The sequence below is a fragment of the Strongylocentrotus purpuratus genome, unplaced genomic scaffold (assembly GCF_000002235.5).
Source record: "Strongylocentrotus purpuratus isolate Spur 01 unplaced genomic scaffold, Spur_5.0 spur5_scaffold_2, whole genome shotgun sequence".
Lineage (NCBI taxonomy): Eukaryota > Metazoa > Echinodermata > Echinoidea > Camarodonta > Strongylocentrotidae > Strongylocentrotus > Strongylocentrotus purpuratus.
Genome location: NW_022145605.1, coordinates 34,419,354 through 34,436,030, shown reverse-complemented (window position 1 = coordinate 34,436,030; position 16,677 = coordinate 34,419,354). Strand labels below are relative to the sequence as shown.

The 16,677-nt window shown below is 39.1% G+C and overlaps 1 protein-coding gene across 4 annotated transcripts in view; it reads right to left on the bottom strand.

Moving 5' to 3' along the window:
- LOC575450 (mediator of RNA polymerase II transcription subunit 13) overlaps positions 1-16,677 on the bottom strand; it is a 95,945-nt gene that overhangs the window by 32,766 nt on the left and 46,502 nt on the right. For 2 of the 4 annotated variants that reach the window (XM_030992272.1, XM_030992273.1), the window contains exons 8-12: positions 16,079-16,391; positions 14,793-14,960; positions 4,829-4,852; positions 2,677-3,459; positions 541-706 (exon numbers count right to left, since the gene is read on the bottom strand). In XM_030992272.1, coding sequence (XP_030848132.1) covers positions 541-706; positions 2,677-3,459; positions 4,829-4,852; positions 14,793-14,960; positions 16,079-16,391 — 1,454 coding nt within the window. The remainder of the gene's footprint in view (positions 1-540; positions 707-2,676; positions 3,460-4,828; positions 4,853-14,792; positions 14,961-16,078; positions 16,392-16,677) is intronic. The other 2 variants (XM_030992274.1, XM_030992275.1) reach the window with 2 other exon arrangements.

Below are 16,677 nucleotides of genomic sequence, written 5' to 3'. Positions count from 1 at the left end.
ATATTCTATCATTCATTCATCCTACTAGAAAAAACAACAGTTCAATATAAAACATGTATCACTATACTTCATCACCCTGCTAGAAAAAAAGAGGTTTGGAGTATCAATACACTTTATCCCCCTGCAAGAAAAATGGAGGTTCAATACGTCAATACACTTTATCACCCTACTACAAAATCAAAAAGCTAAAGAAACAGAACCAGGGAGTACCATTCTCTCCACTCCAGCTACATTGACATGTAATGCATGATAAGGAGTAATTTTACTGAATTTTTGTTATAGAACTACAGCAAGTAAGAAAGGAGGAGAAGGAGAAGGAGGAGGAGGGAGAATGAAGAAGAAGAGTTTGTAATGAATTAGCAGCTTGACACTTGGAGCTCTGTACATTTGTAGACTGGAGGTATAAACAGGTTCATGTGAGTGCATATCAGTCAGTGTCATTATAATTACCATTATCAATTATCATTTTCACTATCATTATTATGATCATGACTATCACAATCAACATCAATAGTACTTCATGAGTAAACGATGACTTACTGTAGGAGATGTTTCATTCTCCATGAATTCATAGGGATCCTTTTCAGGCGAAGGTGGTCTGTTATGGCGCAGCCCTACGTCCATCTCAGCGGGGAAGTCCAAGACCGAAGCGACCGGCTGGACCGGCTTCTCCTCCTTCAGCTTCTTGTGTGGCTGGCAGAAGATCCTGTGTATGATCAATGAACTTATGATAACACCAACTAGCGGACACTCGAGTGCTAGTGTACAGTGTATGATCAATGAACTTATGGTAACACCAACTAGCTGACACTCAAGTGCTAGCGTACAGTGTATGATCAATGAACTTATGGTAACACCGACTAGCCGACACTCGTGTGCTAGTGTGATGTGTATGATCAATGAGCTTATGGTAACACCAACTAGCCGACACTCAAGTGCTAGTGTGATGTGTATGATCAATGAGCTTATGGTAACACCAACTAGCTGACACTCAAGTGCTAGTGTGATGTGTATGATCAATGAACTTATGGTAACACTGACTAGCTGACACTCGAGTACTAATGTGATGTGTATGATACATGAACTTATGGTAACACCGACTAGCTGACATTTGAGTGCTAGTGTACAGTGTACTGTGTATGGTCAATGAGCTTATGGTAACACCAACTAGCCGACACTTAAGTGCTAGTGTACAATGTAGTGTGTATGATCAATGAGCTTATGGTAACACCAACTAGCCGACACTCGAGTGTATGCGTACAATGTACTGTGTATGATCAATGAGCTTATGGTAACACCAACTTACTGACACCCAAGTGCTAGTGTTGCATCACATGGACACTGAAATCATCGACTTAGTGTTTGAGTGGTGTTGCATATTAAATAAGTGCACTTTGGTAAGTGAATGACACTGGAGTGTTAGTGTTGCATAGGCCATTGGACTAAGGTTTTTGTGTTGCACATCATCAATGGAGTTTGATAACAACAAATGATATTCAAGAATTAAGAGTTTAGTTGCATAATCTTTGGACTTTGATCATTGAAAAAGCAGAATACTGGTCTCAAAAACAGATCTCAAATGACAATAACTACACTATAGGTATGTCTTCATCAGCTTGAGATTGCCAAATAGCCCGTTATTTCTGATTTGGGAAATAGGCCCAAAGTTACAAATTGTGTCATCATCAGCTCCAGACTCGACCTCGAAACTCTAGCTCAAGAAATTTTGCTCAGCGTTCACGCATAGTGTGAGTCTCCAGGCTGGTGAAGACGCACCGGACAAATAGCGGGATATTTCGCAAACTAGCCCAAGATATCTTGGGATGATTATCTCAACCAAATATCCCGCTAATTGCAATTGCGGGCTGGTGAGGACGCAAATTAGCTGAATAATTTATGATCGGGTTAGTTAAAATAGCGGGTTATTTGGCAATCTCGAGCTGATGATGACAGGCCTCATAACACGACAGATATATCATAAATCGACACCTGAGGGTTGGTTAGTGTTACATTAAACTAACCAGTTTGTAATTAATCTCATTTTCATTGGCATATCTTCAATGCCAAAATGAAAACAAAAATAAACAAAGAGAAAAAAAAGGGGGGGGGGGGAGACAGTCATTGAGAAGACTAATTTCCTCACCTAAGAAATTAGTTGAACAGCTGGTAAATCAATTATTTCTTTTTGTGGCATCTTGACTATTAATTAGTGATCTAATCCTATAACTAATACCAAAAATGTATTCAAGTGCAGTGTTTTGTGGTGCTAATTTCTCAATTCTAAATGAAGAAGCATTAAACGCATTCATTACATGGTTGATAATTGTCCAACAATGTTAATGAGCATAATTCAAGGAAGAAAGTTAATTTTGGATTTGATTCAAGTTCAATGTAACCCAGTCTCAACATTGATGCTTCCTGACTTGCATTCACACTGAATGCAATTACAAGCCAAACATCGTAGGAGAATCAATGCATAAATAGTCATTATACTTCATAAGCTTTTGAGGTGAATAAAGTGTCTGGTCCATATAGGGTTTGACCCTAAATAATTGCAACTTTAAATCTTGACCATCCCCAAAATCACAAGATTTTAAAGCATGCAAAGGTTCCTGGTTTTAAAGTAATAAATTGGATCAAATTTCACCTTGACCATGCTATATTTTTCATACTTACTCATCGTTATTTGCTGGGTCATAAAGCGAATCAAACATATTTTCATTCTCCTCTCGTTTCTCATAGCTCAACAAGGGCAGAAGAGGTCTCTTTGAGTCCATTTGATGCTCACTTGGTAACCTGAAATTTTGCCACACTTTGTCTTCCTCCTGCTTCACAGGCTCTCTATGCCCAATAGTTCTCCCTGTCAACAGATCTCGCTCAACCTTCAAGTCACCAATCAACCCCACATGATCCATTGAGTGTCCCATATCACAGTTCCTACCCATAGATGATCCTACAGGGCCGCTGCTGGCCTGAGGCATACCCGTCTCCCCGTTCCGTGGGGGCGGGTAGGGGCTCAGCGTGGGCATAGTCCTGTCCCGCTCACTGGGATTGAGACCGCTTCCAGTCGGGGGTGGGATAAGCGGCGACGGCGCCACGGAGGGCGGAGACTCGGTTAGCACGGGGTCCGTCGACCCGGGAGTTCTGAACGCTGCGGGGCTTGGCTTAGGCAGTGCATTGTTTGACGGTTTGCTCTCCTGCGAGACAGGTCCGACCGATGACAACGGCGTTGTGGCCACACCGATCGGGGCTAACCTTGACGAGAGCTCCTGGTCCACGCCAATGAGGTCATCGGTGTGGGTCGCCCGGTGGTGGAACGGAGTAGAAGGGCGTTGGCTACGTTGCTGCCGGTGTACGCTGCCTGAGAACGCGGGATTGCCAATACCAGAATGGCCAGAGTGCGTGGACCCAGTAGACGACGGCGACTTGCTTCGGGATTTCAGCTTCAGCACCTTTTGCCTGGAGCAAGAGAGAAGCAAGACTTATGTCAATGAAGAACCCACATTAAACGATACATTTAATTTGTATAAAAAAGGAAACAAAAGAGGACTCTACTTTAATATAAGAGCATACTACAGCAAAAACAGAGTCCTGGAATTGAATATCTTAATACAGAAATTAGACAAGGATTAATATTTCAATGTTAGCTTGTGAAGTTACAGTTATAAACCAAAGATGAACAATGCTATGATGTATGGTACACGTAGTCTCGTGGATGTTGCCAATGATGTTACAGTTTAAGCCCAGCTATGGCACCAATGCCCTTTACCATGACATTAGTATACATTTATCACACTCTACCTCGGTGTTGCAAAAGGGTACCTGGTAGGAAGAACGTCCTTGAACCTTTCAGCACCTTGGAGCGCTACTATAGCAATAGGACTTTATAAAGACCTTAGCATCCTCTTGCGCAGCTTATGTGCACATTACTAATGTATCAATTAGCTGACTAGCAGCTACTACCTCTATTTTCACTTCTGGCGGCTGAAGAAGAGCAAAAAAGCCAATCCTGTAAACAGCCACGTGTCTTTCATTTTCAATACTCACACTCAACACCTTCAATCACACTAATGTGCTCTATACAGGTTGCTAGGTCCATCCATGCTATACCATTTCCACACACACCATCTAATGATGGTTCACTTTATCAAGAAAAGCGAATTAGGCAAATTAGTGTTGTGCGAGTCGTCAACGAGGCAAGCAGTGTTCGATGGCAAACATGATGCCCTACAACTCTCAAGGGAAACCGAGTCAAGGTGACAAGGAGGTTGGGTGTAATCTAATTTGCAATCTGCCCAGACTACCCCGCCTCCCCCCCCCCCCCCCACAAGAAAATGGGCTGAAGATAGATCCATACATCTCTCAGGGTGGGCAAACCATTCTTTTCGATGAGATGCGCTTTTGAACGTCACAACTGAGCTCTGTTTCACTTTCAAAGCATAAGTTATTGCTGTTGGGGGGGGGGGGGGGGGGGGGTTCCAGCCTAGAATCCTGGCTTTGAAAAACAGCAGCATGGTACATTTTGCTATTCTCAGAGCCTGACCTCATTGTAAACAAAGCACTAATACCATAGTGATATTTTTTTACCAATTGGTCTTTATACATGTTTCAAGGTGCATTTCATAACACATTACTATCATCAAGCTTTCTGAGATCTCAGAAACACAACTGCATGTATGATCTCACACATGATATCATGGCACAATGTTAGTCTCCAACCGCACACCCTACTTCAATCGTTAAAATACAAATCGGGGCCTTAAGTATTTTTCACTATAGATAGACGCTCACAATAAAAAAAAAAAAATGCAGTCATACTATTTCATACCTCTTCAAGTCCCTCCACTTCCTCCTAATTAAAACAAACAAACAAACAAAAATCAAAAACAAAAGATGGAAAATAAAGCAAAATAATCAAAGAAACAAACACCGGAATATTCTACCATGAAAGTGCATGTCAAATTGGTGATTTTGAGCAGTGTTTCATGTTTCCTGATTCTGGCTTCACAAAAACATATGAACGCACTCAGAGATGTGCTTTAGAACATTTAAAGGTGATCTCTGTATGTCAGCTAAGTATAGCAATCATAAAGCCAGCCAACCATATATAATGGATGGCTTCATATTATCCATTGTAGTACTGCCTTGGGGTAGTTTGCAGTGCTTGTACATGAAGAGATCTGAGAGAGAGAGAGAGAGCGGGCGGGCGTTAGAAAAAAAACTATTTCACCAGAGCATGTTTTGATCATTACACGCATGGTTTCATGCAGAATTGAGCTTGACCTTTGACACTTGGTCCGCTCATCGTGTCTAATGAATATACCAGTGCGATAGTTGTGATAAGAAAAGAAACATGTCATGTACGTTGAAGTCAGGTCCATGTCTGTATGAATGCTCCACTAACTTTTGCCTAACACAATAATATTCCCAAAAATGAATCCTCCAATTCTTAAATTGTCAGAAATTCTATTAAATTGTATTAAATCAAATCAGTGTTCAGAAGACACAATCAGTCATGGATCTGAAAATGACCATTAAGCAGCTATCATAACAAAGACACACTTAAATCATAATTCTCATTACTTCTCAAAATAAGGTATCAAATTTGATTAGTTCTTATTCTTGACTGATATGCCACACTTCATGTGTTGTGCAACATCACAATTCACAACATCGATTCAAAGTCGGGGGAATGCAGGAGTGGATTCTACCTCCAGACACTGTATCATATGGCGTATTACATGTCTTATTACAAGTGCCATCTTATCTGGTGAGGCATGCAATATTAATCATCCACCGTGCCTGATCCTACCCATACACATCCATTGTCATTGTTACCGAGGCATGAGTAGCAGCATACATACATCTACCCATCACTACGCATGCAGACGGTGTATCTGACTGAAATAAAGTGGACTTTAAACCCATACTTGAGACCCGGTATCAATCAAACCTTTATTGTGTCAACCTAACCAATGGAGGAGGGAGAGGGGTGTGAGAGTGGCCCGCTTGATGGGGGGGGGGGGGGGGGGTCACCCCTGCTCATCGAGTACACCGCTTGAGTCAACATACAGCAATCCTTGGTGCCATCATTGTCTTGTCAGTTGACAGTGAATTGGATCAGAAATACACATGTCCAGATGATTTGTTATTGGGACCATCGGTTTCACCCTGATTGAAGTGAACTACATATAACAGATTGTGATCATGAGATTGAGTTCACTCAAGAAGTTCATTCATTTCATCTGAACACAAAACAGTTTACTATGATCTATTATCATCTACATTTGTTACAATTTAAGTAAATATGTCTATCTTTGCTAATTTTTAAAATTATTGTCTTTAATCATTAGTGCATCATCTTGATACAATATTTTTTTTGAATGTATCTGAAAAGAAAAAGCAAAGTACAAAGAGTAAAGTGAAGTAAAAAAAAAATAAAAAAATAAAAAACCCTAAGAAGTTCATTCATTTCATCCGACCACAAAACAGTTTACTATGATCTATTATCATCTACATTCTTTACTATCTATGTGTCTTTGCTAATGTCTTAATTATAGTCTTTAGTCATCAGTGCATCATCTTGATATAAAAAAAGTTTTGGGGGGTAATATATCAGAAAAGAAAAGCCAAGTACAAAGAGTAAAGTAATGAAATTCTGTTCGCGTAAAAGGGAAGGGGAAGGGGACAAAACTTAAACCCCTACCCCCAAATTAAAAAAAGGGGGATCTTGGTGAAATAACAGGTGAAGAAACACATTTCAATTCTTTTTCTTTTTCCCACCACTATGAAAAAATATCCTTTTACAAAGGCAGGGGGATGAATTTATGATAATTCCTCAATGTGGGCTATCTACTTGCTAAGCAAAAATCAGTCACTGATACTATTTCAAATTCAAATTCCAACAAAACATTACAAATCAATTACAAGCATTTAAAACAAATTTAAGAAATACATGTTGGGAACAGAGGGGTCCACTAAAAAGCAATGCTTGTACAAGTGTGAACACCTCAAATGAAACTTAGGAATAATGAGTAATTAATTTAACTAATCTGTAACTACAAAAGGAACTACAAAATAGGGGAAAGAAAAAGGGGGATGCCAACAGAGACGAGAAAGGGACAAGACAATACTTTACACGACAAAGATAGAAGAACACAGTCATAATACAAAGAGTAGACAATGACAAAAAGAAGTGAGAGATCGAGGGTACAGAAAATAATACTAAATGATGAGCTGCATGTGAGGTTGAGAAGAAGATAAGGAAAGAGAAATGCGCCTTAGAAAGGAAATAAGCATGAGAAGGAACAATATAATATATCAAATTACATCTTGAGTCAGCGAGCGGAGAATGATCTTGTATTAAGCAAAAGCAACTATTAAAGGAACATACATGCAAATACATGTACATTTTTTTTTCCTGTTCTGTGCATCAATCAGAAACAGGACACTTTTTATCTCACAGTCAATCTTGAACATTTAAGACAGCCGTGGGGGGCTTGAAATACAAGATAAACATTGTGAGCGAATGATATGTGATAGGCTCAAATTGCAGCATAAATTAATGCGACTCATGTTCCCCTTTACAGAAGTATTCAGCATTTTTTATTATTATCCATGCATTTTATCTCTTTCAGCAATGTTTTTTTTTAAATTCTAGTGTATTCAAGTAAACCATCATACTTCAATACAAAAATGACTTACTATTATTTATAAGATAATATATAATATATAAATCAGTAAAGTGCTTTGAGGCACCAGTGATGTATTGACTGCTACATCAAATCATATGATGATTATTATCATCATCATATTTTCTTCTTTCTCTCTGTTTTAATTATTGGTCACTAAATTGTAATATGGTTTATTTCATGAAATGAGGGGGGGGGGGGCAGGGGTTCAAACAATAATATATACGGATGTCTTCTAAGAATAATTGTTAATGCATTTAGAATATGAATGCATGTACATTTATATAACACTTACTCGAACTGTAACCAATTATTCCCGGAACCTGACAAATAACGATCAATAAACTCACAACTCTAAAGGCAAAGAATGCAGAGCTATTACTCAAATGACTGCACAGATTAAATCATGCACAAGTGAATGCGTAATCTTTCTTTTCTATCCTGTAATTATGATGAACAAACAGACATGAATGCTTCCATGTTTGTGTGCTTATTTAAATGCACCGATCCAGACTTTGGAATATTGGATTTCAAAATGATATGTTGTGGTTTGAGTTACAGAACATACAGGACATTCACAGGTACACAATACTGTCTGTGTGTAGGAAATACGATTAGACGCATGAATGTAACTTTGCTTCCCTTCGCTAGACATGAAATCAGATACAGCTTCCTTCCTCAACGACCGATCAATTTAGATCAAGATAAATGGAGATGAGAGAGGGATAGGAAGAGGAGTCAAGCACAGAGACAAGAGGGACAAAGTGAGTGAGGGAGAGAGAGAGAGAGAGAGAGAGAGAGAGAGAGAGAGATTGAGAGAGGGAGAAAAGAGTGAGAGAGAGAGGAAGAGAGAGAGAGAGAGAAGAGAAAGAGAGAGAGAGAGAGAGAGGGAGACAGAGAGATAGACTGAGCAAGTGAGGGGGAGAGGGAGAGAGCGAAAGAGATAGAGAGTGAGGGGTGACAGAGACAGAGAAAGAGACAGACCGAGCGAGTGAGAGGGAGAGAGTGAAGGGGAGAAACTGAGAGACAGAGGGTAAGAGAGAGAGAGAGGGTGAGAGAGAGAGAGAGAGAGAGAGAGAATAGATACAGAAAGAAAGAGAGAGAGAGATAGATAGAGAAAGAGAGAGAAAGAGCAAGTGAGCATGATACATTCAGATTTCATGCCTCATATCAGCAGCTCATAACCAATAAAGAGCATTGACTGAAGAGCTATGAAGCATCACATACCGATAATATTGCAATTAACGGAGTGCGAGTCACCCACGCGTTTGTATCTGGAATTGGCTAAAAACTTCATACATGATACTTTCAAAGATTTCCTTCAAGTTATCAATAACACCTGCAAATCCAGGTAATTGATTCAGAATTTAGTAGTTGCCTTTCAAAAATACTGCTTATAATTATACACTAAAAGCAAACAAATAGATAAACACAGCCTACCAATCTAGCTCAAAAGAAAACAATAATAACAAAACAAAAATAGAAGATCTTTCCACTCATTTATGAATGTATTTATAAATTGACTATATTCCGTAGAGGTCTCAGTGTCTGGTGAATATGTCACCTGACTGTGGATCACCTGACTGTGGATCACATGGTTTGTGGTTCAAGTCCTGCAGTGGCACTCATGTCCTTTGGCAAGAGAGTTATCTACCTTTGCTACTCTCCACCCAGGTGTTAAATGGGTGTGAATATTATTATGGTTAGATTGGCATTTGTGCGCTTGTAATATGGTGCCTGGCTTGAATACTCCACGGATAGCAGAGCATGTACATGTACACTATTATATGTTGATAAGCAATTGAACCAAATAACCGCGGTAATAATAATCATAATTACAATGTAAAGGGCTTGGAAACGTAGCATCAAGCACTATACAAATGTGACTATTATTTTTTATCAATATGAATACATTGGTCTATAATATCCAATTAGAGCGACTACAGTCATAAGTTCAAGGTGTCGTAATAAAAAGTATACTTGTAACAAATATCCCTATCGACAAGATAAGGCCACATGGCTTTGGAGATACAAACTTGTGTTACGAAAATGAACACTAAATGCTTGTTCCCGGAAATATTATGAGAAAGCTGTATCAATATTTGATGGAAGCATAAAATTTGATTCCGAGGGTATTGAGTGGTCTTTTCCCTGTAACTGAATCCAAAGTGCAAATGGCTAGGATTGCCGACAGGATAACCAGGGATCTCAAGTGTGTAAATCAGATTTTGTTATCTTTTCTTCTTTGTGTTTTGAAGAACTGAATTCTAAAGAAAACTGCCATGATGTCTTCCCGATAATGATCCTAAGATAAATTAAAAACAGTGACAACACTGCATAGGAACAGAGAACAAATTTTGCTTTGGAAAAAAAGAAAATTATATATTCCTCGCCGCCCCCCCCCCCCCCCACCCTTCAACAAGAAAAAGAAAAATCACAATTTTTCCTTGAAACTAGAGCTCCATAACCAAAACACTGTATGCACCAAAATAAAAGTTACAAAAGCATGTCAATCTACCATCTTACACTTATGAATAAAAATAAACCGAAACACATCTCTTTATGCTCCTGATTTTTATCAATCTCCATACCTACTCGTTTTACCCAGCTCTTTCGTTGGTCCATCTTTTTTCACTTTCATAAAAGACATTGGGGTGGAATTCTCGTTTTCACTTTCATAACAGATATTTGGGTGTAATTTACAACAAAAAAGGGGTACTTCCCCTAATACATGTACAGTACATGAAGGTCTAGACATCTATATCTTTTCACTTTCATAAAAGACATGTGGGAGTGTAATTCACATTCAAGAGGTACTTCCCCCCTGTGAGTCTAGACAATAACCCGGGGCAGGTGCTGAAGGCCACGGAGCATCACAGTGTGTGTACGTGTGTGTATACTCCATGAACTCTCATCTTTTTGAAAAACATTTGATGAACAAAGCACTCAAACAAAGAGGATGTTTAACCGTCTATCACTTAGTACCGTTAGAGAGTTTAACATTCACATACAAGTACCTACATACATGTACGCATATGTTTTTGTCCTATGTATTTGCACAATGTCAACACAGTGCATGTACTCACACAAAAGGTCCCATTCATCACTCTAACCCCAAGACACTATGCTACTCTAGTATTCATTTCTTTTCAATGATCTACCATTAAAATATAGTGATCGCACAGGAATAATGCTGTTCATCCAAACATCGTTTACCACATAATATCACCCATAGCAACCATCACATCCAGATGTCACTCTGACAAAACATACCATATTTTGGGATATAGCCTGATGAGCTACTAAATGCTATATTATCATATCCAAAATACTACATGAACATATTCAGTATTTTGAAGCAACCAGATCGCAATTTGAAGTAGATATATCAGTGCATAATTGATTTTCATTTCAGAAATATGCAATAATACAAAAGGGCAAAGGATAAGAAAAGGAAAAGAAAAAAAAATGTCAATACTGGAGTGTGGGCTCAGTCAGTAGAGTGTCCGCCTCACAACCGGGAGGTCGTGGGTTCGAACCCCGGCCGCATCATACCAAAAGACGTTAAAAGATGGGAGTTGTTGCTACCTTGTTTGGCGTTCAACAATAAGGGATAGAGCAACGTCGATCTGGCGCTGCTCAGCGGCTGCCGGGCTCACGATCAATTGGGCAAAAAGAATTTCTGTTTCGGTTTAATAAAATTTGGAGTGGACTATTAGGCTATTATTATTATTATTATTATCCTTTAAAAAAATACATTAATTATATTAAAGGGAAATCAGATTGCAAGAAAAATGAAGATACACCATTAAACCACACAATATCCAATCCATGTCATTTGAGTAAGTGATCAAATATTTCCTACTCGTTAAAATGAGGTCTACCCCGTCTATCCATGAGGTTAATCAAATACATCCTCAGTATGCACAGGTTATGATTGAGATAATCTACATAGCGGGGAACAGAAGAAAGAAGTACTCAAGGAAGATGCAACCAACCCATATTTATTTACGTATTTGCTGCATATCCATAAGGATGTGATCTTATGGCCAGTTGACTAACTGGCACCTCATCGCGGCACTCAAAAACAAGATGATGACACATGATTCTCAGGGGGGTGTTTCACAAAGATCCTAAGTTGAACTTATCTCTCAGTTGGACTTAACAATTATGGAAAGCCGTTAGCATCTATGAAAATGTTTTGTAACAGTTATTTCAAAAGGCATAAAATGTTGATACAAATTATTCATATTTTCTATAGTCAAGGAGATTTCATGTTCTTGATGTGGAATTTATAAAAAAAGTCTAAAATACTTCAATTTTCCCTTTTGAATAAATTTCATTTTAAGGCTACAAATGGCTCTCCATACTTTTTAAGTCCAACTTAGAGTTAAGTTCGACTTAGAATCTTTGTGAAACACCCCCCAGCTCGACACCTTCCAAACACCTTTAGGACCTATGAATACTGAAGCCTGCAGGCACAAACCCTCATCAGTCGTGACAGGGTGTCCGCACTGCAAGATTATTCAGAGTACACGGTCTAGTCTACTGCTCGCTCGACATAGGGCTCTGTACTGTAGAGACTGACAGAGGTAGGCTCGACTCAAGGCTTCTCGAGTAGAAGTGTGGTAGTCGAGTGGTTTAAGCACTTGACTTGAAATTCAAAGAAAAAGGGTTTGATTCCCGACACGGCACTTTCGTCCTTTGGCAGGGCATTAATCTACATTTGCCATTTAATACCCAAGACAGAAATGGGGACCCAGTAAGGATGACGAAAGCATTTGTGTTAGTAATTGCCTGTGCCCTAACACTGACCATAAGGTAGGAATACTCCCCAGGGAGTGGAGAACATGCATATTATGCGTGAATGAATTTGATGACCGGGGTAATGACATCTGTCAAGCGGTATTCTGCATTAAGCGCTTTATAAGTCCAGATAAATACAGTCAAACCTGCTTTAGTGACCACCTGTCTACAAAGACCGCATTTTTTGTTTCCCTTGCATATCGTTTCTCATTTCTCATTTCTCCTTGTACATACACTAAAGGAACCTGTCTTCAAAGACCACCTGTCTACAAAGACCACTTTTTGAGTTTCCCTTGGGCGGTCGCTATAGACAGGTTTGACTGTATTATTATCATTAGGGATTGCGGTTAGCTGTCCAATTAGAGCCTGTGCCTCAAGACTATGCTTATACTGCATGTCTATGGCAGCGGCGGGCGGTGAGTGCTGTCCGTGCAGGCAGGAAATAAGCGTAGGAAACAGCTGTTTTTGATTTGGGGAGATTGAGGTGTGAGATAAGGCATTTTAAGCTGCCTTCCAGAGCGCTCCCTCTGTACGCAGTTATTTATGGTCATCGACAGAACGACACGATATATAGGAAATCATGTTGATATCTGGAGCTGTAGTTTAACCACCAATTCCTTGGGAGCATCTACAACTTCCTCAACACATGAGTCCCCCGTCAAAACTTTGACATTTTGAAAGGTAACGATATTGAATCATTTTGGCAGTGTCCTTCTACAAAATGATAACATAATTTTGGTTTGTTTACTTTTGTAAAGCTAAACGCTTATTGATTTTAGATATTGATGTAATGTATCATTGCATATCTAAATTCCCTGCTTGGAATCATTCAAACTAATGATTATTATCATTATCATATTTTAAAATGGTAAAATACTGCCCCACTTTTGTAGTAAGAGAACTCTTTGAAAACTGTGGAGATGAAAAATGCAGCTATGGCTTGTTAGAAAGATGCAATCGTACATTAGGCTTTTCATTCTGAAAGTGGGTTGATATTCCAGTGTTTTTAAATCAATAATGTATCATTGCCCTGAATGTTTCTAAGCAAAGGATCAAAACTATCAGCGTCAGAATCACCACCCTTTCAAAATGGTGTGAAATCCATTCATGTCTAAAATCAATTAAACTCTTCTGATCGAGAAACAATTGCACTGAAAATGTGTTCATTAGTTATAGGACATAGTCTGCTTACACAGGCTCGGTCCCTGATGTGAGGTCATAATAAAAATAATATTCTGCTTTTAAATAGCGCTTAATAGCGCTTTACAGATATACTATTACCCCGGTCATGGGATTCAGTGCTTTTCCGCACACACTGTGTATACACTCTCCACTCCCTGGGGAGCATTCCAGCCAGGCATTACTTGACACTCAAAAACTGTTTGACCAACAATGACGGTCGCATCCTACCGGGCACCCATTTAAGACCTGGGTGGAGAGTTGCAAGTGCAGGTTAATATCTTGCCAAAGGATATTAGTGCTGTGTCTGGATTCGAACCCTCGACCTTCGCATCTCCAGTCAAGAGCCTTAAACCACATGGCCACAATATATCCTGGTATCCTCGTATATCTTAGATCCCGAGAGGTGCTTTTATTTGTGTCAATTTTTGATTGTCCGATTCACAGCTCACCTAAAACTTACACAAATGGAATGTCATCTGCAAGCTCCCTGGTTTCTAGTGATAAATTATCTGCCATACTTTTAATTCTCATTGACCGTCTACTTTACTTTTAATATAAAAGCATCATATTCAATTAAACAAACCAGACCCGACAAAAAGTACTCAGCAAACGAATCCTCTTCACCATAATTTATATAACCGTCCTCATGCAGGTGCGTGGAAATGCCGTCTGTGCTTTTGTGGTTTGTTACCACTCACTCTATGGGATCTAAACATTGAGGTCTGTGGGTTTCCTCCTATCCAATCTCTCTCTCTCTCTCTCTCTCTCTTTACATGATAGCCTCATATTGCCATTGATTAAACCCCCTATTCACACATGGAAAATATATGGTTTATCAACTCTAGATCTATACAATATTTAATCAAATTATCATTGTGAGAATCTTTGAATAAAACAAGACTATGAGGGTGAAGGTTATTTATTTATATGTCTGTAAAGCACTTAGGCCCATCGCTGGATCGATGTATTGAGCGCTATATAAACACAGAATATTATTATTATTATTATTATTATTAACACAGCTTTCAATGGATGAAACATTTAAACCACAAGCTATCTACAAACGGGTCTTTTGATTATCGAAGAGTTTGCAGTATATTGCAGATATCTCACCTTGAGCAAGCGCAATCCGTCTTCGAGGAAGGGTCGTGGAACTGCCAGGTGATCTGGTTGGCCGTAGGGGAGGGTTGGGGCGGGGGCACCAAGGATGGCTTGGTCTCCAAGCTTGAGTTGTTATCTTCCGTACTAATACTGCAAGGTTCAAGTGACGACTGCTGGCTACTGATGGATAATGATGATAGGAGAAATGAGATTAAAATCAATATGCAGCAACAGTAATTGAAGGATAATTCTTATCAATGTTTCTTATGCAATAATAGTATTTGAAGAATCCTTCTCATTGTTGTTTCTTATGTAATGATGGTATTTGAAGAATCCTTCTTATCATTGTTTCTTATGCAATTATGGTATTTGAAAAATACTTCTCATTGTTGTTTCTTATGCAGTAATGGTATTTTAAGAATACTTCTCATTGTTGTTTCTTATGCAATTATGGTATTTGAAAAATATTTCTTATTGTTTCTTATGCAATGATGGTATTTATGGTGTTTGAAAAATAATTCTCATTTTTTTTTTCCTTATGCAATGATGGTATAGAGTCCATAAACTTTAAGTCTAGCTCATGGTTAGAAAATCCCAGGAGTTAAAGGCAATGCTAATGCACTCATGGTATCCAAACAAAGTTGACTCAAAAGTTTTTGAATTTCCCCTGATTTGGGGATATATTTCATATTCCCTGACTGGGAAAAGGGAAACTCATTTCCCAGATTTTTCCTTGATTTCCAAGATAGCTGAAAACTGTGCATCATTCTGCAGAACTCAATGACAGGTTGTCAGTTTTCTCTGAAGGCCACTTCGGTTACACCCTACACACAGCAAATTGCGAAGTGTGAAATTTTCACACACTTTTTACAGACTGAACTGTAACCTACAAAGCATACTTGTGACGTTAATTGATGGTTAAATGTACATGTACTTTACACTGTGTTATGTAAATAATGCCTGATTCATTTATGGTATAACATAATACAGTGTGAGTAAAATTGTATGGTGTGAGGCCGCCATAATGAGATAGCTAAATTGAATTTACTGTTCTTGTACTACCACTATCACTACCATTATTACTATAACTACCAAGACTACTTTTACTTATTACTACTATTTAATACTACTTCTACTACTACCACTACCACTACTACTACTACTAATAATAATAATGCATGGACTCATAAAGCACTTTTCCATTAACAAAAGGCTGAATTTCTCTCTACCATATATATCCATTTACTTCACCCTTCACCTGGGTCGAGAGTGGCAAATGTAGATAAAATGATACTCACCTCATTGTTCCAGTATTACCACTTGTATTGGTGATGGTACCCGGAGTAGAAGCCATGGAGCCATTAGGCAGGGTACCACCACCACCAGCACCACCGCTAGGGGGCGTGGGAGGTGCGGTCTCCGTCAGCCACTGGGACCACACCTTGGAGGTGACCTTGTGGATGAGGGCTCCGGTGCAGGAGTCGTCTCCGTCGTCTCCCAGGCTGGGATCCAGGGTGGAGCCTCCCGTGTAGAGGGCTCCTGATCCATCTCCGGGCGGGAGCTGCTGGTCGGGAGGGGAGGTCGGAGGGGTGAGGGCAACAGATGACAATCCTGTAGAAAAGAGAAGAAAGACAGTTAGCCTGTATAATTGAATTGTAAAAGCAACAAAATACAATAATAAAAGTAAAGAGAGCAACAACAAAAAAGAGAATTAGCATATTAAATTTCAAGGTATGCAAAGGCCCCTGAAATGACATGCTGAATCCCTCAAAATTTAAAAATCTAAACATGGACCTGGTACAGATAGACCCTCAATATTTTTATCCAATTTTAAGGGGAAAAGGTACCATGCTGTAGCCATCTTCATTTCGTACACATTTCATACATTAATAAACCC